Source organism: Salmo salar, chromosome 04, assembly GCF_965601325.2.
Source record: "Salmo salar chromosome 04, fSalSal1, whole genome shotgun sequence".
NCBI classification, from domain to species: Eukaryota; Metazoa; Chordata; class Actinopteri; order Salmoniformes; family Salmonidae; genus Salmo; species Salmo salar.
Window position 1 is genome coordinate 43646450 of NC_138294.1, and position 22980 is coordinate 43669429.

The following is a 22980-nucleotide window of genomic DNA, read 5'->3' on the forward strand; positions in this document are numbered from 1 at the left end:
AAGTGGTTTGGATGAATTTTATGTATGAGACTGTGGTAGAGCTCCTCCTCCTTAATGGGGTTGGCTATGGCCTCCTCCTTTGTCAGGATTTCCTTTGGGGTATTTCGACCAACAACCTTGCTCCAGGTCTCATTTTCCTTGACATCAGTTTTTACATCGCTGGAAATAGACACAACTACAGCAGCCATTGTAATTGTTATGTTAATGATTCAAGTAATTAGTTTAACAATGAAATATATCAACAAAACTATTCAGCATTATACAGTGAGAATACTTCTTACTTAAGAATTGATGGATGGTTGATCCACAAATATATATTTGCTGGATTCAGTGTTCTCCAGCAGTTGAAGCTTCCAGGCAGGCCAAATACCCAAACAAAAGGAGACGTCAAAACACAACAAAACAAAATCTGGATATATCATTCCGGACCTTACAGGCCGTCGGTCGATAAATCCAAAAATAATCAAAAAAACAAACAAGCAAGCCGTCTGGTGAGTATCAATTAACCTATTTACAAAATTCAGTTATCTGGCAACAGCTCTGGTGGACGTTCCTCCTTGAAGGAGGCTCTGGAGCACCGCAGGGAGCACTACACTGACCTCACCAGTCTAACCATTTCTTTGTGGATTTTGGTGTGTGCTTGGGGTTATTGTCTTGCTGGAATATCCACTTGCGGCCAAGTTTCAGCCTCCTGGCAAAGACAACCAGGTTTTTGGCTATAATGGCCTGGTACTGAGTAAAGTTCATGATGTCGTTGATCTTAAGGGCCTCAGGACCAGTGAAAGAAAAATCGCCCCATAACATCAAAGATCCACTTCCATATTTTACAGTAGGTGTGGGGGTTATTTTCTGCATATGCACCCTTATTTTGACACCAAACCCACAACTGGTGTGTGTGGCCAAAGAGCTCTATTGTCATGTCACCCAACAAATCTAAACTCCTGAAGTTTGCTGAATGACAATGGCATTTGGATTGGAACTATCGGTGCTATGGTCAGATGACATAAATAAAACATCCTCATTGAAAAAATTGAAAAAAGGCTCAGTGCCGTCATCCTCGCAATGTGAGTAATTGAAAGGAATTGAAAACAGAGGTGCCTATAATTTTGGCACCTATCTTTGGGAATTGTTTTTATTACTTGTTAAACAAAATCTCCATCTGAGCAATTCTATCAGTATACAATAATATAATTTCCCCCAATATACCTCAGTTTTGTATAATTTATTTTATACATTCTTTGCTCATCTGTATCAAGGGTGCAAATAATTTTGGACCTGACTGTATCTTACTTCCCTTGAGATATACAAGGGGTCCGACGCATTGCATAGACCCCACTGCTTGTGTACTTAGATGGCCATAAAGTGGCCCCTGAGTGTAAACAGGGACAATAAAGCCATTTTTTTGCATTACCTGGCCAATCAGAGATTGACAACAGGGGTCCTGTGACTGTTTAAGGCTAACTGGGCTGAGGAATAATTGACAACAGCAGCAGACTCTTTGCTCTGCGGCCTATGTCTGGATCCTTCTCTTATAACATCTATTGGCCAGTATAAGGACAGTTATATCTTATCCACCTTGTCCTCTTCATCACCGATTGACCGCCTCATCATCATCATCATCTAGGGCACATGCCCAGGGGCCCAACCTCCAGGGGGCCCCCATTGATTTTGTTCTGTTTGATTCACCCAGATCGCATAAGAACACAGCATAAACCATGGCAAAATGTGTAGAACTGCAGGAAATTAGCTTTAAAACAAAATGTTTCCCTCAGTCCCAAGGCAAAATGAGTACAATTGCTAGAAATTAAAACATCAAAATCTTCTCTCCGCCATCAAGATGGGGGCCTCTAAAATGTTTCTGCCCAGGGCCCCAGGTTTGGTTAGTCCGGCACGGTCATCATAATCACTACCACCATCAAACTAATAACTCTTGTGGGATGACTTCTACATTTGAAGTACCAACCACATCTGATGTGATCTTGCTCTAGGAATTTCAGTCATTCACTCAATGTTTAAACCAAATTGTTGCTTATTTCACGTCATTGCTGCCATCTACTGCTCAGAATAAAGAACTGTAGCCTACCTACATCACTCAAACATTTCATATTTGCCATCTCTTTTCCCCCAACATTCAAATTGTCAGGGATGGAAGTAAAATGGGATGAGAGCATTCAACATCACAGTTCCAGCAGATGACTTATGACAAAGGCCTTGAGGCCAATATGTAAAGCTTATTAAAGAGCAGTGACGCCAGCCAGAGCAGTGACGCCAGCCAGAGCAGTGACGCCAGCCAGAGCAGTGACGCCAGCCAGAGCAGTGACACCAGCCAGAGCAGTGATACCAGCCAGAGCAGTGATACCAGCAAGAGCAGTGATACCAGCAAGAGCAGTGATACTAGCCAGAATAGTGTGCGTGTTTCTCGTCTTAATGTGTGGCACAAAATAGATGAGCCACACGTTCATTGTGACACAAACATTGACATTACGTTAACGTGGCATTAGGTGGTCATGTACCCAAAAGCCTGGTACATTCCCTACTAGCTCCTACTTCAATGTGCACTCAACTGAAAGATGTTGATAGAGTAGGTGTAAGCCAGATGGTACTATATCCTCCGCTATAGCCTACTCAGTGGAGGGCTATGTGGTGCCATCACCATACTGTACTTCTTAAACCAGTCTTCCGGTTAATGTGCCAGAGTGTCATTGAAAACTGTTTTTGGGAAGATTTTTAATTCAAGAATTGAAGTGGCATATGTAGCCTACTTACGCAATCAATGTTTGCTTGTCTAACCCTTAGGCTGCTCTTTTGCAAATACATTGGCAAATGCTAATGCAGCCATATTAAAGTTTGGAACATCTGCGTTTGCCTTTGATACTCGAACTCTGTTTCCCCAGCTCATACACACAAAACAGGATCAATCATGACTGATGAGAGCTTTTAAGTTTCCTTCATTTTTATTTCAAGTTTGATGAATTACTTACAAAATACTCCATGCAGTGCAGATACCAAGTGTCTTCAGGATGAACTGAGATGATGCTGAAAAGGTGGAGTGCCCCAGAAACATCAACAATTCAGAAACACACACCAAGTGCTTAAGTTATTTTCTTTCATAAATTAAAAATGATTTATTTTGTGAAAATGTACAAAACTACAACAAAGAATTTTCTCCTCAAAACAGATTAGAGTACAAACTTTTTAGAGATGCTACACACCATTCTGTATCCTTGAAATAATTAAAAGTGAATCACTGATTCTCTCCCCCTCCTTCCCCCCTCCCCCGGTTCAAACAGGAATCATATGTTAAGGAGTACATGGTCTTTGAGGATCAAGAGACAATGTACAGAATGTGGATGGCTCCAACAAAAAAAATACAAGCATTGCACCCTATGCAAGTTAGTTACGGTACATAGAATATTGAGCGATGACTTTTGCCACTAGTTCGACGCTGTGTAGGACTGGAGTTGCAGTAGAAGTGAGAGAGATTAGTTGTTGAATAGGGTTCATGGACCGTCACTCTGCTTTGGTGCGCTTTACTGCCCCGGGGAGTTTGTCTTGAAGCCTGAAAAGGAAATGAATAATACTATACTAGAACAAGGTTGGTGTGGCTGGCCTTTCACCTTTATATACACACTAGATGTCATATTGTATCTGGACAAAGACAAATAATTTTAATGGTGCCACCAAGACAGTTGATCATGAAGGTACTGATGCTGTGTTCCTTCATGCCATGACTTCAAAGGTAAAATGTCCACTTATACTGCCGAAAAACTGAAAATTGTGTGTTCTGTGATTTCACCTTATCTACACATTGATGATTAGAAAAAGAATGCCCTTACTTTGCAAGTGTGACTTCAACTCTGGTGCGAATCAGTTCAATGTATTTATCGATCTGAATCTGAAAGAGAACAATTGTTAACCAACAAGCACACAGGTTGATAAAACATTAGTAATTGTATGCCAAATAAAAACAACTGCTTCCATTCACACTTACTTTATTTCTCTCATAAACCAGGGGCGTGCTGAAGAAGATAATATCAGCTGTCAATGAGAAAGAGTGGACGCCGGTCAAGTATGACGTTTCTAAGGAGGTTTCCAGATACACTACATGGCCAAAAGTATGTGGATACCTGCTCATCAAACATCTCATTCCAAAATCATGGGCATTAATATGGAGTTGGTCCCCCCTTTGCTGCTATTAGTCTCCACTATTCTGGGAACGCTTTCCACTATATATTGGAACATTGCGGCAGCGACTTGCTGCCATTCAGCCACAAGAGCATTAGTGAGGTCGGGAACTGATGTTGGGCGATTAGGCCTGGCTCGCAGTTGGCGTTCCAACTCATCCCAAAGGTGTTTGATAGGGTTGAGTTCAGGGCTCTGTACAGGCCAGTCAAGTTCTTCCACACCCATCTCGACAAACCATTTCTGTATGGGCCTCGCTTTGTGCACAGAGGCATTGTCATACTGAAACAGGAAAGGGTGTTCCCCGAACTATTGCCACAGTTGGAAGCACAGAATCGTCTACAGTCATGGCCAAAAGTTGAGAATGACACAAATATTAATTTTCACAAAGTTTGCTGCTTCAGTGTCTTTAGATATTTTTGTCAGATGTTACTATGGAATACTGAAGTATAATTACAAGCCTTCAATAAGTGTCAAAGGCTTTTATTGACAACTACATGAAGTTGATGCAAAGAGTCAATATTTGCAGTGTTGACCCTTCTTTTTCAAGACCTCTGCAATCCACTCTGGCATGCTGTCAATTAAGTTCTGGCCCACATCCTGACTGATGGCAGCCTATTCTTGCATAATCAATGCCTGGAGTTTGTCAGAATTTGTGGGTTTTTGTTTGTCCACCCGCCTCTTGAGGATTGACCACAAGTTCAATGGGATTAAGGTCTGGGGAGTTTCCTGGCCATGGACCCAAAATATCTATGTTTTGTTCCCCGAGCCACTTAGTTATCACTTTTGCCTTATGGCAAGGTGCTCCATCATGCTGGAAAAGGCATTGTTCGTCACCAAACTGTTCCTGGATGGTTGAGAGAGGTTGCTCTCGGAAGATGTCTTGGTACCATTTTTGAGTCATGGCTGTATTCTTACGCAAAATTGTGAGTGAACCCACTCCCTTGGCTAAGAAGCAAACCCACACATGAATGGTCTCAAGATGCTTTACTGTTGGCATGACACAGGCCTGATGGTAGCGCTCACCTTGTCTTCTCCGGACAAGCTTTTTTCCGGATGCCCCAAACAATCGGAAAGGGGATTCAGAGAAAATGACTTTACCCCAGTCCTCAGCAGTCCAATCCCTGTACCTTTTGCAGAATATCAGTCTGTCCCTGATGTTTTTTCTGGAGAGAAGTGGCTTCTTTGCTGCCCTTCATGACACCAGGCCATCCTCCAAAAGTCTTCGCCTCAATGTGCGTGCAGATGCACTCACACCTGCCTGCTGCCATTCCTGAGCAAGCTCTGTACTGGTGGTGCCCCGATCCCGCAGCTGAATCAACTTTAGGAGACGGTCCTGGCGCTTGCTGGACTTTCTTGGGCGCCCTGAAGCCTTCTTCACAACAATTGAACCCCTCTCCTTGAAGTCCTTGATGATCCGATAAATGGTTGATTTAGCAATATCCTTGCCTGTGAAGCCCTCTTTGTGCAAAGCAATGATGACGGCACGTCTTTCCTTGCAGGTAACCATGGTTGACAGAGGAAGAACAACGATTCCAAGCACCACCCTCCTTTTGAAGCTTCCAGTCGGTTATTCGAACTCAATCAGCATGACAGAGTGATCTCCAGCCCTGTCCTCGTCAACACTCACACCTGTGTTAACGAGAGAATCACTGACATGTCAGCTGGTCCTTTTGTGGCAGGGCTGAAATGCAGTGGAAATGTTTTTGGGGGAATTTAGATCATTTGCATGGCAAAGAGGGACTTTGCAATTAATTGCAATTCATCTGATCACTCTTCATAACATTCTGGAGTATATGCAAATTGCCATCATACAAACTGAGGCAGCAGACTTTGTGAAAATTAATATTTGTGTCATTCTCAAAACTTTTGGTCAGGACTGTACAGCTTGTGTGGCCTAACATTTCGCGGCTGAGTCGTTGTTGCTGCTGCTAGACTATTCCATTTCACAATAACAGCACTTACAGTTGACCAGGGCAGCTCTATCAGGGCAGAAATTTGAGGATCTGACTTGCTAGAAAGGTGGCATCCGATGACGGTGCCACATTGAAAGTCACTGAGCTCATCAGAACAGGCCATTCTACTGCCAATGTTTATCACTGGAGATTGCATGGCTGTGTGTTCAATTGTATACACCTGTCAGCAACGGGTGTGGCTGAAATAGCCGAATCTACTAATCTGAAAATGGTATCCACACTTCCACATACTTTTGGCCATGTAGTGTAGTATTGGACACCTCTAACATGATAGTTTAACACAAAGCTATTCATTGAATACTTTCAAACCGTTTAAAAGAGCAATTTATTACAGCAGTACTGCACAGGATCTCACGAGGCAACTTAAACCATGCCTACTATACACCATTCAGACACCCCCCCCCCCCCCTCCACTCTTTAGCGTGAACACAAGTCTAATTGTTTCAATTCAAAATCCCATAAGGGACAACATTTTAGGCAGGACAGCAGATACGTAAGAACAACACGACACCAAGAGTTGAATGAAACAGCATGATATGTCTAGGTTCCTAGAGAATACTAAAAACAGACTATCATGAACATCAAGTGTCTAAGTGACTGGGTGCACCACACTGTTTTGTGACAGAGATAAATCAAAGACTGGAGTGTCTTACTCAGTATCAGGATTGTGATGCCATTGAAGACAGCGCCCACATAAGTCAGCAGCCACATGAAACCAGCCAGCTGCAACAGAGAATGACCAGCACATTTCAGACCACAACCACACTATAATCGCTAAATACCATGACAAGCATAAGGGCTGCATTTTCCTTGGGCACTATAGATCAATGTAATTATCATCGAAATTCTAACATTGTGTGCGTTTGAAAAAAAGGAAAATATAATGAGCATCCTATAATATGAAGCCTTTACAAAAACATATTGTTAGGATCCCACATACACTGGCTGCCTTCAGCTGTGTAATCCACTCCTTTCTTCATCTGATAAACTTTTAATCCCTAATTTGAACATCGGCCAGGTATTTCTCTCTCTGCCAGTCCTCATCACATGACGGCTTTTCTGGCTTTCTTAGCCAGCCGTTTCAATGCATAATAGTGTGGACTTCAGTGTTGTGAAAACATATCGCCAACAGCACAGAAGGTGACCACAGTATATACAGTGAGGGAAAAAAGTATTTGATCCCCTACTGATTTTGTACGTTTGCCCACTGACAAAGAAATGATCAGTCTATAATTTTAATGGTAGGTTTATTTGAACAGTGAGACAGAATAACAAACAAATCCAGAAAAACACGTCAAATGTTAAATTGATTTGCATTTTAATGAGGGAAATAAGTATTTGGCCCCTCTGCAAAACATGACTTAGTACTTGGTGGCAAAACCCTTGTTGGCAATCACAGAGGTCAGACATTTCTTGTAGTTGGCCACCAGGTTTGCACACATCTCAGGAGGGATTTTGTCCCACTCCTCTTTGCAGATCTTCTCCAAGGCATTAAGGTTTCGAGACTGAAGTTTGACAATTCGAACCTTCAACTCCCTAAACAGATTTTCTATGGGATTAAGGTCTGGAGACTGGCTAGGCCACTCCAGGACCTTAATGTGCTTCTTCTTGAGCCACTTCTTTGTTGCCTTGGCCGTGTGTTTTGGGTCATTGTTATGCTGGAATACCCATCCACGACCCATTTTCAATGCCCTGGCTGAGGGAAGGAGGTTCTCACCCAAGATTTGACGGTACATGGCCCCGTCCATCGCCCCTTTGATGCGGTGAAGTTGTCCTGTCCCCTTAGCAGAAAAACACCCCCAAAGCATAATGTTTCCACCTCCATGTTTGACAGTGTTCTTGGGGTCATAAGCAGCATTCCTCCTCCTCCAAACACGGCGAGTTGAGTTGATGCCAAAGAGCTCCATTTTGGACTCACCTGACCACAACACTTTCACCCAGTTGTCCTCTGAATCATTCAGATGTTCATTGGCAAACTTCAGATGGGCATGTATATGTGCTTTCTCGAGCAGGGGGACCTTGCGGGCGCTGCAGGATTTCAGTCCTTCACGGCGTAGTGTGTTACCAATTGTTTTCTTGGTGACTATGGTCCCAGCTGCCTTGAGATCATTGACAAGATCCTCCTGTGTAGTTCTGGGCTGATTTCTCACCGTTCTCATGACCATTGCAACTCCACGAGGTGAGATCTTGCATGGAGCCCCAGGCTGAGGGAGATTGACAGTTCTTTTGTGTTTCTTCCATTTGCGAATAATCGCACCAACTGTTGTCACCTTCTCACCAAGCTGCTTGGCGATGGTCTTGTAGCCCATTCCAGCCTTGTGTAGGTCTACAATCGTGTCCCTGACATCCTTGGAGAGCTCTTTGGTCTTGGCCATGGTGGAGAGTTTGGAATCTGATTGATTGCTTCTGTGGACAGGTGTCTTTTATACAGGTAACAAACAGATTAGGAGCACTCCCTTTAAGAGTGTGCTCCTAATCTCAGCTCATTACCTGTATAAAAGACACCTGGGAGCCAGAAATCTTTTTGATTGAGAGGGGGTCAAATACTTATTTCCCTCATTAAAATGCAAATCAATTTATAACATTTTTGACATGCATTTTTCTGTATATTTTTATTGTTATTCTGTCTCTCCCTGTTTAAATAAACCTACCATTAAAATGATAGACTGATCATTTCTTTGTCAGTGGGCAAACATACAAAATCAGCAGGGGATCAAATACTTTCCCCCCCCCCCTCACTGTATGGACCAAGACTCTTAAGGCATGCATTTTTTTTTTTTTAACAATTATGAGTCCCATTTACAACCAATTTTTTCTACAGTCAAAATAAATCCTAAGAAAGAAAGAGTATTGCCATTCAGTCCAGTAGACAAAGCTAGACTGACAGACTCACAAGTCACAAAACTACTCCCCTTGCTATACATGCATGACAGAATAGTCTATCAAGAACTGCTAGAAATAATCGTTTAAATCCAATTAAAGCTACAACATGTAACTTCAGGCGACCTGACCAAATTCACATAGAAATGTGGGTTATAGATATTTCATTCTCATTGAAAGCTAGTGTAAGAAGTGGTAGATCTGTTCCATGTACAATATTTCTATGCTTCGTTTTTGCGTCTTTTACTTTCGGTTTTGTACACCAGCTTCAAACAGCTGAAAATACAATATTTTTGGTTAAGGAAAATAAGTTTCACAGCAGATTAGATGGTACAATGACTCTACACAATGACTGCTTGTTTTGTCACAAACTGAAATATTAGAATTTTAGCAACCAGGAAATGGCTGAGCGATTTCTGCATAGTGCATCTTTAAAGGCCATAGCATTGGAAATATCCTAGAACGCAGTAGTATATAGCCGATGAACACACCCTCAACCAATCAAATGTATTTTAACCCCCTAGAGTCGCAATCTAAGTAACATTCAAAAATCCCCATCAAAATCCATCAGTTTAAACAAGAGATATGTTTTTTTTGCATTGGACGCGTCTCAATCCACCACATCTGCCGATGTCACACTTCCGCATCTGTGGTAAAAAGTGGCAGAGCTAGAGCGGTGTTTGTCAGACCATAGAGACATCCCGAAAATCGGTCTTCTCACCAAAACAGGTTGATATATTATGACCACTATGGAAAGGGGAGACTCTCACGAACATGACGGTGGTTTCGGTTTTACTCTACGACCCCCACAAGTGATACCTAAAGGGGTCCTACAATTTAAAATCAAATCGCTAAATAATCGATAGTATGACAATCTTAAAACAATTCCATATGTAATCTTAGAACTCCCCCTTTAAAGCCCTTTTTACATCAGCAGTCTGCTTTACAGAAACCAAGCCTAAAAACCTCAAAGAGCAAGCAATACAGAGGCAGAAGCATGGCTAGAAAAAAACAGAAACCTAGGAAGAAACCTAGAGAGGAATCAGGCTCCAAGGGGTGCCTAGTAGAGGTCGACCGATTAATAGGGCCGATTTCAAGTTTATAACGAAATCGGTCTTTTACATTGCAATCCATGAGGAAACGGCGTGGCAAGCTGACCACCTGTTACGCGAGTGCAGCGTCAAAAGGACCTTGTGGCTACACATGGTTGATGATATTACTAGGTTTACTAGCTTGTCCTGTGTTGTATATAATCAATGCGGGCCTGTTAATTTATCATTGAATCACAGACAACTTCAACTTCGCCAAACGGGTGATGATTTAACAAAAGCACAATCTTTGCACAAATGTACCTAACCATAAACACCTTTCTTAAAATCAATACACAGAAGTATATTTTTTTAAGCCTGCATATTTAGTTAAAAGAAATGCATGTTAGAAGGTAATACTAAGTAGGGAAATTGTTTCACTTCTTGCATTCAGTGCAAGCAGAGTCAGGGTATATGCAAAAGTTTGGGACGCCTGGCTCGTTGCGAACTAATTTGCCAGAATTTGACATAATTATGACATAACATTGAAGGTTGTGCAATGTAACAGCAATATTTTGACTTAGGGTTGCCACCTGTTCTATAAAATATGGAACGGTTCCGTATTTCACTGAAAGAATAAACATTTTGTTTTCAAAATGATAGTTTCCGGATTTGACCATATTAATGACCAACGGCTCGTATTTCTGTGTTTATTATATTATAATTAAGTCTCTGATTTGATAGCGCAGTCTGAGCGGTGATATGAATGCTTGCAAGCCTGCTGCTGCCTTCAAACAGCACTTTACTGCGTTTGCCAGCAGCTCTTAGCAATGCTTGAAGCACAGCGCTGTTTATGACTTCAAGCCTATCAACTCATGAGATTAGGCTGGCAATACTAAAGTGCCAATAAGAACATCAACAGTCAAAGGTATAAGAAATACAAATGGTATAGAGAGAAATAGTCGACGCGTCATAATTCCTATAATAACTATAACCTAAAACTTCTTAACTGGGAATATTGAACCACCAGCTTTCATATGTTCTCATGTTCTGAGCAAGGAACTTAAACGTTAGCTTTTTTACATGGCACATATTGCACTTTTACTTTGTTCTCCAACACTGTTTTTGCATTATTTAAACCAAATTGAACATGCCATTATTTATTTGAGACTAAATAGATTTTATTAAGTTAAAATAAAAGTGTTCTTTGTTCATTCAGTACTGTTGTAATTGTCATTATTACAAATATATAAATACATTTTAAAAATATTGTTACACACACAAATCGTCCGATTAATCGGTATCGTCTTTTTTTTTTATCCTCCAATAAATTGGTATCGACGTTGAAAAATCATAAAATCGGTCGACTTCTAGTGCCTAGTCCTCTTCTGGCTGTACCGGGTAGAGATTTAACAGTACATGTGGCCATTAAGGCCAGATCATTTTCAAGAGTGAGTTCTTAAGCAAGTACCTTAAGTGAGTCCACCAGGTCCTCCACCAGCAGCAGGTGCCTGGCCTGTTTGATGGCACGATTCACATAGGTCAGACACACATCCACATATTTACGGAAAATCTCAGGCTGAACGGTCAGGTCCTTCTCCATCAGAGCCCTGAGGGAGACAAAGATTTACCATCATCACCTAACAAACAAAACTAAGCTTAAACTACAACGACTCAAATCAGACAATGACTCCAAGGGGTAAAGTTCAATGTGCCTTCTGTACTACTAAGTACACTAAGAATATATCCTTGTTCTCCCATCATATCCCAAACTGAGCTGTCGTACTTGAAGGGGTGGCCCTCTTCAGACTTCTGCACTGCCTGAATGACAGACTTGTAGACACGGAAGGTGATTGTGACACAGAGCAGTGCCAGCAGCAGGTAGGAGACCACACTGATGACGCTGAAGGTAGCCAGGGACAGAAGGACCAGCAGGGACATGCCAAAGGCCACCGCAGACTTCTTTGGGTCCCGCCAGTACACCAGCTCCATCACTTGAGGAAGGACGAGGGACAAACAGGAGGGAGCAGGATTAATTATCAAGCCAAACCTGACGGTTGGACGATCACATTTATGAAATGGGCATTTCCATTAAAAAGGATCCTAAGCACCAACATGTGAAGTTCATAGGAGCATGTCAAATTAAAAGATATATATATATATAAACTCAGCAAAAAAGAAACATCCTCTCACTGTCAACTGTGTTAATTTTCATCAAACTTAACAAGAGTAAATATTTGTATGAGTATAACAAGATTCAACAGACATAAACTGAACAAGTTCCACAGACATGTGACTAACAGAAATGGAATAATGTGTCCCTGAACAAAAGTGTGTGTGTGTGTGTGTGGGGGGGGGGGGAGGGGGGGGGGGGTCAAAATCAAAAGTAAGTCAGTATCTGGTGTGGCCACCAGCTGCATTAAGTACTGCAGTGCATCTACTCCTCCTCTCATCCTTTAGTTCCACCTCCCACACATGCGGTGACCTCACCTGGTTTAAATGATGTTTCTAGAGACAATATCTCTCTCGTCACTCAATGCCTAGGTTTACCTCCACTGTATTCACATCCTACCATACCTTTGTCTGTACATTATGCATTGAATCTATTCTACCGTGCCCAGCAACCTGCTGCTTTTACTTTGTTCCGAAAGTAATAGACGACCAGTTCTTAAAGCCTTTAGCTGTACCCTAATCCCACTCCTCCTCTGTTCCTCTGGTGATGTAGAGGTTAATCCAGGACCTGCAGTGCCTAGCTCCACTCCCACTCCCCAGGCGCTATCATTTGTTGACTGTAACCGTAAAAGCCTTGGTTTCATGAACGTTAACATTAGAAGCCTCCTCCCTAAGTTTGTTTTATTCACTGCTTTAGCACACACTGCCAACCTGGATGTCCTAGCCGTGTCTGAATCCTGGCTTAGGAAGACCACCAAAAACCCAGACATTTTCATCTCTAACTATAACATTTTCCGACAAGATAGAACAGCCAAAGGGGGCGGAGTTGCAATGTACTGCAGAGATGGCTTGCAGAGTTCTGTCTTACTGTCCAGGTCTGTGCCCAAACAATGAGCTTTTACTTCTAAATCCACCTTTCCAGAAACAACTCTCATCATTGCCGCTTCCTATAGACCACCTTCTGCCACCAGCTGTGCCCTGGACACCATATGTGAATTGATTGCCCCCCCATCCATCTTCAGAGCTTGTGCTGTTAGGTGACCTAAACTGGGACATGCTTAACACCCCGGCCATCCTACAATCTAAACTTGATGCTCTAAATCTCACACAAATTATCTATGAACCTACCAAGTACAAACCCAAATCCTTAAACACGGGCAACCTCATAGATATCATCCTAACCAACCTGCCCTCTAAATACACCTCTGCTGTCTTCAACCAGGATCTCAGCGATCACTGCCTCATTGCCTGCATCCGCTATGGGTCTGCGGTCAAACGACCACCACTCATCACTGTCAAACCCTCCCTAAAACACTTCATCAACCTGGCCTGGGTATCCTGACCTCACTCCGTCAGTAGAGGATGCCTGGTTACTCTTTAAAAGTGCTTTCCTCACCATCTTAAATAAGCATGCCCCATTCAAAAAATTTAGAACCAGGAACAGATATAGCCCTTGGTTCACTTCAGACCTGACTGCCCTTGACCAGCACAAAAACATCCTGTGGCGTACTGCATTAGCATCGAATAGCCCCTGCGATATGCAACTTTTCAGGGAAGTTAGGAACTAATATACACAGGCAGTTAGGAAAGCAAAGGCTAGTTTTTCAAACAAAAATGTGCATCCTGTAGCACAAACTCCAAAAAGTTCTAGGACACCACTGATAAATCCACGATAATTGATCATTTCAATAAGCATTTTTCTACGGCTGGCCATGCTTTCCACCTGGCTACCCCTACCAACAGCCCTGCACCCCGCACAGCAACTTGCCCAAGCCTCCCCCATTTCTCCTTCACCCAAATAGCTGAAGTTCTGAAAGTGCTGCAAAATCTGGACCCCTACAACCCAGCCGGTCTAGACAATCTGGACCCTCTCTTTCTAAAATGATCCGCCGAAATTGTTGCAACCCCTATTACTAGCCTGTTCAACCTCTCGTATTGTCTGAGATCCCCAAAGATTGGAAAGCTGCCGCAGTCATCCCCCTCTTCAAAGGGGGAGACCCTCTAGACCCAAACTGATACAGACCTATATCTATCCTACCCTGCCTTTCTAAAATCTTTGAAAACCAAGTTAACAAACCGATCACCGACCATTTCGAATCCCACCATACCTTCTCCGCTATGCAATCTGGTTTCCGAGCTGGTCATGGGTGCATCTCAGCCACGCTCAAGGTCCTAAACGATATCATAACCGCCATCGATAAGAGACAATACTGTGCAGCTGTATTCAACGACCTGGCCAAGGCTTTCGACTCTGTCAATCACCACATTCTTATCGGCAGACTCAACAGCCTTGGTTTCTCAAATGACTGCCTCGCCTGGTTCACCAACTACTTCTCAGAGTTCAGTGTGTCAAATCGGAGGGCCTGTTGTCCGGACCTCTGGCAGTCTATGGGGGTGCCACAGGGTTCAATTCTCGGGCCGACTCTTCTCTGTATACATCAATGATGTCGCTCTTGCTGCTGGTGACTGATCCACCTCTACGCAGAAAAACAACACCATTCTCTATATTTCTGGCCCTTCTTTGGACACTTAACTTCTTTGGGCTAGGGGGCAGTATTTTCACATCCGGATAAAAAACGTACCCGATTTAATCTGGTTACGACTCCTGCCCAGTAACTAGAATATGCATATAATTATTGGCTTTGGATAGAAAACACCCTAAAGTTTCTAAAACTGTTTGAATGGTGTCTGTGTATAACAGAACTCCTATGGCAGGCAAAAATCTGAGAAGGTGGCCTGTCTGACAAGGTGTTGTTCTTGCTTCTGTGTATTGAAGAGTCAGGATCTTAGCTGTAACGTGACATTTCCTAGGGCTCCAATAGGCTCTCAGAGCCCGGGAAAAACCTGAACGATGACGAGGCAGCCTCAGGCTGAAACACATTATCGCCTTTTCCAAGTGGCCCATCAGAGGACAATGGAATTAGGCGCGTGCCCGATTCGACCCCGTGCAGTATTTTCCTTCGGCTGTTTAGCTAATTGCAGATTCCCGGTCGGAATATTATCGCTTTTTTACGAGAATAATGGCATAAAAATTGATTTTAAACAGCGGTTGACATGCTTCGAAGTACGGTAATGGAATATTTAGAATTTTTTTGTCACGAAATGCGCCATGCGCACGACCGTTATTTACCATTTCGGATAGTGTCTGGGACGCACGAACAAAACGCCGCTATTCGGATATAACGATGGATTATTTTGGACCAAACCAACATTTGTTATTGAAGTAGCAGTCCTGGGAGTGCATTCTGACGAAAAACAGGAAAGGTAAGACCATTTTTGTTATAGTAAATGGAATTTTGGTGAAGGCTAAACTTGCCGGGTGTCTAAATAGCTAGCCCTGTGATGCCGGGCTATCTACTCAGAATATTGCAAAATGTGCTTCATCCGAAAAGCTATTTTAAAATCGGACATAGAGTGCATAGAGGAGTAATGTATCTATAATTCTTAAAATAATTGTTATGCATTTTGTGAACGTTTATCGTGAGTAATTTAGTAAATTGTTAGTGAATTCCACGGAAGTTTTCTGAACGTCACATGCTAATGTAAAAAGCTGGTTTTTGATATAAATATGAACTTGATTGAACAAAAAATGCATGTTTTGTATAACATAATGTCCTAGGTGTGTCATCTGATGAAGATCATCAAAGGTTAGTGCTGCATTTAGCTGTCTTCTGGGTTTTTGTGATATTATATGCTAGCTTGAAAAATGGGTGTCTGATTATTTCTGGCTGTGTACTCTGCTGACATAATCTAATGTTTTGCTTTCGCTGTAAAGCCTTTTTGAAATCGGACAGTGTGGTTAGATAAAGGAGAGTCTTGTCTTTAAATAGCTGTAAAATAGTAATATGTTTGAGAAATTGAAGTAATAGCATTTCAAAGGTTTTGAAAATCGCGCCACAGGATTCAACTGGCTGTTACGTAGGTGGGACGAATTCGTCCCGCCGGTCCCATAGAGGTTAACTAACCTCCAGATGAGCTTCAATTCCATACAACTCTCCTTCTGTGGCCTCCAACTGCTCTTAAATGCATGCTCTTCAACCGATCGCTGCCCACACCTGCCCACCCATCCAGCATCACTACTCTGGAAGGTTCTGACTTAGAATATGTGGACAACTACAAATACCTAGGTGTATAGTTAGACTGTAAAGTCTCCTTCCAGACTCCCATTAAGCATCTCCAATCCAAAATTAAATCTAGAATCGGCTTCCTATTTCGCAACAAAGCAACCTTCACTCATGCTGCCAAACATACCCTCGTAAAACTGGCCATCCTACCGATCTTTGACTTTGGTGATGTCATTTACAAAATAGCCTCCAACACTCTATTCAGCAAATTGAATGCAGTCTATCACAGTGCCATCCGTTTTGTCACCAAAGCCCCATATACTACCCACCACTGCGACCTGTATGCTCTCGTTGGCTGGCCCTTGCTTCATATTCATCACCAAACCCACTGGCTGCAGGTCATCTATAAGTCTTTGTTAGGTAAAGCCCTGCCTTATCTCAGCTCACTGGTCACCATAGCAGCACCCACCCGTAGCACGTGCTCCAGCAGGAATATTTCACTGGTCATACCCAAAGCCAACTCCTCCTTTGGCCGCCTTTCCTTCCAGTTCGCTGCTGCCAATAACTGGAACGAATTGCATTTTATTTTTTTATTTAAAAAAAATATAATAAATCACTGAAGCTGGAGACATATCTGCCTCACTAACTTTAAGCATCAGCTGTCAGAGCAGCTTACCGATCACTGCACCTGTACATAGCCCATCTGTAAATAGCCCACCCAACTACCGCACCCCCATATTGTTATGTATTTTGCTCTCTTGCACCCCAGTATCTCTACTTGCACATCATCATCTGCACATCTATCACTCCAGTGTTAATGCTAAATTGTAATTATTTCACCTCTATGGCCTATTTATTGCCTTACCTCCCTAATCTTACTACATTTGCACATACTGTAGGTATATTTTTCTATTGCGTTAATGACTGTACGCTTGTTTATCCCATGTGTAACTCTGTTGTTTTTGTCGCACTGCTTTGCTTTATCTTGGCCAGGTCGCAGTTGTAAATGATAACTTGTTCTCAACTGGCCTACCTGGTTAAATAAAGGTGAGAACCTTTTTTTTTTTTTTTTTTTTAAGGCCCCTCACCTGTGAATATGATGCCAGTTCAGAAAGGACTAGGCTACATCAATTACAATGGTCACTTACACGTAATAAGTGATGATCTTGTACACAACTAAAGATGACTGGTATAACAAAAGGTGGTCTAAAAACCAGAACATGGCAATGCATCCTTATTTCCAAGAGGAATTAACTGACCTGACAAGGTTGGTTTTCATTATTGAAAGCAAAAGGCTGGTAACCATGCTTTTTAGGCAGGGTGACTATTAGAAACATTCGAATAGGGGCGTGTGCTCTTCCCAATCTAGTTAGGCATCTCTCATGTATCCATAGGAGTCTGACTCATGAATGTGGCAGTAAAACGTTACAGTCAGTAGTCTTTTAGCTAATGTTATAGTAATATTTTATTTGAATAAGCTTGCTGCTTTAGCCTCAGTAAGTAGGTAGTGTATTAGTTAGCTTGCAACACATTGGAAATACAATAGTTACCTTACATTGCTAATAACACTGGTCAGAGATCAGCTGAGTGAACAAACGACCTATTGTGAGTTAACGTCAGCTACTCGAATATACAAAAGGCTTTCTTTGGTCTTAAACGGTCCAATTATTTATGGTATGGACATTTCGCAGCACTGCTAAACGAAATATAGAGGGCGTTATCTATAGCTAGCTAGTTATTGGTGTCTTTTATTCTACTTAGCTAGCCAACATGTGTGTCCTGTTGTGAAATTGCTAACGTTAGCTAGCTGTTAGGTCAGCCAGCTTGCTGTCAGACGCATCGTTGCTCAAACGAGTAAATCTTCCCGCACGTCAATTGTTCGAACTTGCATCGATGTATACAAGACAAGGGTGGTTGAACTTGAGCTCGAACTAAGTCAAAATGTTTGCATTCAACACAAAAACGCTTTAAAAAAATAATGTCCTACCGTAATATGTGGATTCTTTCGTCGATGAAGCGTTCATAGCGGACGAAATCTGGGCAGACTGTGTCGTCGGATCTGCCATTTTTGTGATGATTTCTAACGAGACAACCAAAATAAACGTAATAAATTCGATTTGCGTAGCTACGTATGTTCTAGTCAAAGTCCTCCAAATTCTCTCTCTTTTTTTTTTTAATGGATGACAGATGGATGCTCAGTTGACTCTCCACGCCCGTTGGTCGTTTTGAAAATGTTTTTTCTGTTTCGTATTCTGGCACGAGCACAAATAATGACGTCACGTTCATATGGTAATGACAAAACTTTCAAAATAAAAACCCGAAATTTCTAAACTGCAATGTGGATTGAAAAATGTAATTTAAGCAATGGCCAATTTTATTGTGACAAAAAGAAAAGTCAATAAGTACTTTTTGAAAAAAAAAATGTAAAAATATGGTTTAATTTTTTTTTTTTTTTACCAATAATGGAAAAATAAAATTTTGACACTGGTATGTTGAGAACATTTGGCTGTAAAGAGAACACTTTTCTACAGTGCAACTTTGGTTTCAGAAGTGAGGGGGACATAACTTTGCAGGGAGTCTGAGGGTCCTCCCATTTTAGGGGAATCTAAAGCTAATTTCCTGAATTTCTACACAATCAAATATGACCCATAGCCCTTCCAGCCATTTCTATTTAGAACAACAAAAAGTTACCAAAAATGCCCACTGTCATCAAGCTAGGTAAGAGACCATTACTTAACTTTTGATTGTCTTTATTAAGACATTCTCTATATCAAATTTCATACAGACCGCCCAGCCAGCCAGAGCCACTTGCACGCCCGACCCCCACCAGTCTAGTCAATGACTCAACTCTCTCCCCAACACAACTTCCTTCCCAACTTTTTTTTTATGTTTCGAGGGAAAGGTTTGGAAATCAAAAGTTGAGTAAAAACACATACACCTCCTACACATTAACACACAGAAACAGTACATCCTCCATATAATTCATATCATAGGCCTAATACTACTGTAGAGCTATTTTTACTTACACACAATATAGATGGGTCACCCCGTCCTGCCCCTAGCGGTCCATGGCCGTGCGGCTCCCCAACCCAACACACCCCACTCAGCTTTAGGATCTTAGTGAAACACTCATTATTGGTTTCATGTGTGTTAGGCCAAGGCCAGAGTGACAACCAAGAGTACGGCAGTCCCCCAGGGCCAGGACTGAGCAGTCCAGCAGCTAGGGATTTCCTAAATAGGTATCTTCTCTGACGTGGACATGTTTTCAATACAGACTCCTTTTGTCGTACAGTATTCTATATAAGGAATCCAGACCTTATGAAAGTTGCATAGTATACCCTTAATCTTGAAATAAATCAAATCTAGTGATACATAACTTGACATTTCTGCCATCCATTGTGACATTGTAGGAGGATAACAAACCTTCCAATTAATGGCAATGCATTTCTTAGCCACTATAAATGCTAGATTACACAGTCTCTTCTGTCTCCATTATCAACATTTCCAAGCAATCAAAAACAGGGAGAATCTGTAGACATGCTGAGACAAAAGGACATAATCTATGCCAGATTTCAGCCAGCTTTCACAAGACCATAACATTTGTGTTTTACATCTTCAGCAGAGGAATTACATTTCTGAGTGCATGATATTCAGTTTAACTGGTATATAGTACGTTCCAGTGATGGTCTTAAACTGCAGTAATTTATGTCTGAGATTATATGAACATGACAAGGCATTCTAACATACACTACTTGACCAAAAGTATGTGGACACCTGCTCATCGAACATCTCATTCCAAAATCCGGGGCATTAATATGGAGTTGGTCCCCTTTGCTGCTATAACAGTCTCCACTCTTCTGGGAAGGCTTTCCACTAAATGTTGGAACATTGCTGCAGGGACTTCCATTTAGCCACAAAAGCATTAGTGAGGTCGGGCACAGATGTTGGGCGTTTAGGCCTGGCTTGCAGTGGGCATTCCAATTCATCCCAAAGGTGTTCGATGGGGTTGAGGTCAGGGCTCTGTACAGGCCAGTCAAGTTCTTTCACACCGATCTCGACAAACCATTTCTGTATCGACCTCGCTTTTTGCATGGGGGCATTGTCATGCTGAAACAGGAAAGGGTCTTCCCCAAACTTTTGCCACAAAGTTGGAAGCACAGAATCGTCTAGAATGTATGCTGTAGCATTAATATTTCCCTTCACTGGAACTAACCATGAAAACAGCCCCAGATCACTATTTCTCCTCCACCAAACTTTACAGTTGGCACTATGCATTCGGGCAGGTAGCATTCTCCTAGCATCCACCAAACCCAGATTCGTCCGTTAGACTGCCAGATGGTGAAGCGTGATTCATCACTCCAGAGAACACGTTTCCACTACTCCAGAGTCCAATGGCAGCGAGCTTTACACCACTCCAGCCGACGCATAAGCATTGCTTATGGTGATCTTAGCCTTGTGTATGGCTGCTCAGCCATGGAAACCCATTTCATGAAGCTCCCGACTAACAGCTCTTGTGTTGACGTTGCTTCCAGAGGTAGTTTGGAACTCGGTAGTGAGTTTTGAAACCCGAGGACAGACGTTGTGTATCACAGTGCAATTCTAAAACTGGGGGGGGACAAAAATGCAATTTCAGAATGTGTGGCGGGGGGTACATGTCACCATTGAAAATTGCACCCCTGCTTTTCTACCTGTCTCAGCTAAAGTGGAATGGGAAATACTCAGTAGCATCTTTACTAACCAAAAATTGTTAGTTTTGGAGGAGGACTATGTTGCATGGCCGCATGCTGGATTTTCACTCCGCCTCCCCTATACCCCAATGCAATGCGCTGTAATAGACTGTACATGGATACATATTGGCTTGTAAAGAGAAAACTTTTCTACCTGTCTTAGCTAAAGTGGTATGGGAATTACTCAGTCGTACATATCCAGCAGCACTTCATTATCCCCCCCCCCATAGCTCCCAATGCAATACACTGTAATAGACTGTACATGGATACATATTGGCCAAAAAAGTTGCAGTGTACAGTCGTGGCCAAAAGTTTTGAGAATGACACAAATATTAATTTTCACAAAGTTTGCTGCTTCAGTGTCTTTAGATATTTTTTGTTAGATGTTACTATGGAATACTGAAGTATATACAAGCATTTCATAAGTGTCAAAGGCTTTTATTGACAATTACATGAAGTTGATGCAAAGAGTCAATATTTGCAGTGTTGACCCTTCCTTTTCAAGACCTCTGCAATCCGCCCTGGCATGCTGTCAATTAACTTCTGGGCCACATCCTGACTGATGGCAGACCATTCTTGCATAAACAATGCTTGGAGTTTATCAGAATGTGTGGGTTTTTGTTTGTCCACCCGCCTCTTGAGGATTGACCACAAGTTCTCAATGGGATTAAGGTCTGGGGAGTTTCCTTTGTGGCAGGGCTGAAATGCCCTGCCACAAAAGGACCAGCTGACATCATGTCAGTGATTCTCTCGTTAACACAGGTGTGAGTGTTGACAAGGACAAGGCTGGAGATCACACAGTCATGCTGATTGATTTCGAATTACAGACTGGAAGCTTCAAAAGGAGGGTGGTGCTTGGAATCATTGTTCTTCCTCTGTCAATCATGGTTACCTGCAAGGAACCACGTGCCGTCATCATTGCTTTGCACAAAAAGGGCTTCACAGGCAAGCATATTGCTGCCAGTAAGATTGCACCTAAATCAACCATTTATCGGATCATCAAGAACTTCAAGGAGAGCGGTTCAATTGTTGTGAAGAAGGCTTCAGGGCGCCCAAGAAAGTCCAGCAAGCGCCAGGACTGTCTCCTAAAGTTGATTCAGCTGCGGGATCGGGCACCGCCAGTACAGAGCTTGCTCAGAAATGGCAGCAGGCAGGTGTGAGTGCATCTGCACGCACAGTGAGGTGAAGAGTTTTGGAGGATGGCCTGGTGTCAAGAAGGGCAGCAAAGAAGCCACTTCTCTCCAGGAAAAACATCAGGGACAGACTGATATTCTGCAAAAGATACAGAGATTGGACTGCTGAGGACTGGGGTAAAGTAATTTTCTCTGATGAATCCCCTTTCCGATTGTTTGGGGCATCCGGAAAAAAGCTTGTCCGGAGAAGACAAGGTGAGCGCTACCATCAGTCCTGTGTCATGCCAACAGTACAGCATCCTGAGACCATTCATGTGTGGGGTTGCTTATTAGCCAAGGGAGTGGGCTCACTCACAATTTTGCCTAAGAACACAGCCATGACTAAAGAATGGTACCAACACATCCGCCGAGAGAAACTTCTCCCAACCATCCAGGAACAGTTTGGTGACGAACAATGCCTTTTCCAGCATGATGGAGCACCTTGCCATAAGGCAAAAGTGATAACTAAGTGGCTCGGGGAACAAAACATCAATATTTTGGGTCCATGGCCAGGAAACTCCCCAGACCTTAATCCCATTGAGAACTTGTGGTCAATCCTCAAGAGGCGGGTGGCCAAACAAAAACCCAGAAATTCTGACAAACTCCAAGCATTGATTATGCAAGAATGGGCTGCGATCAGTCAGGATGTGGTCCAGAACTTAATTGATACCATGCCAGGGTGGATTGCAGAGGTCTTGAAAAAGAAGGGTCAACACTGCAAATATTGACTCTTTGCATCAACTTCATGTAATTGTCAATAAAAGCCTTTGACACTTATG

The 22980-nt window shown here is 42.4% G+C and overlaps 1 protein-coding gene across 1 annotated transcript; it reads right to left on the reverse strand.

Moving 5' to 3' along the window:
* Positions 1-2935: 2935 nt before the first annotated feature.
* On the reverse strand, positions 2936-18547 carry rtn7 (reticulon 7). Its single transcript, XM_014195964.3, has 7 exons — positions 18290-18547; positions 11853-12060; positions 11538-11676; positions 6812-6881; positions 3992-4038; positions 3837-3895; positions 2936-3559 (listed from the first exon to the last, which is right to left on the reverse strand). The coding sequence occupies exons 1-7, from the start codon at positions 18366-18368 to the stop codon at positions 3511-3513; spliced, it is 651 nt and encodes a 216-aa protein (XP_014051439.1). The 5' UTR covers positions 18369-18547; the 3' UTR covers positions 2936-3510.
* Positions 18548-22980: the final 4433 nt, after the last annotated feature.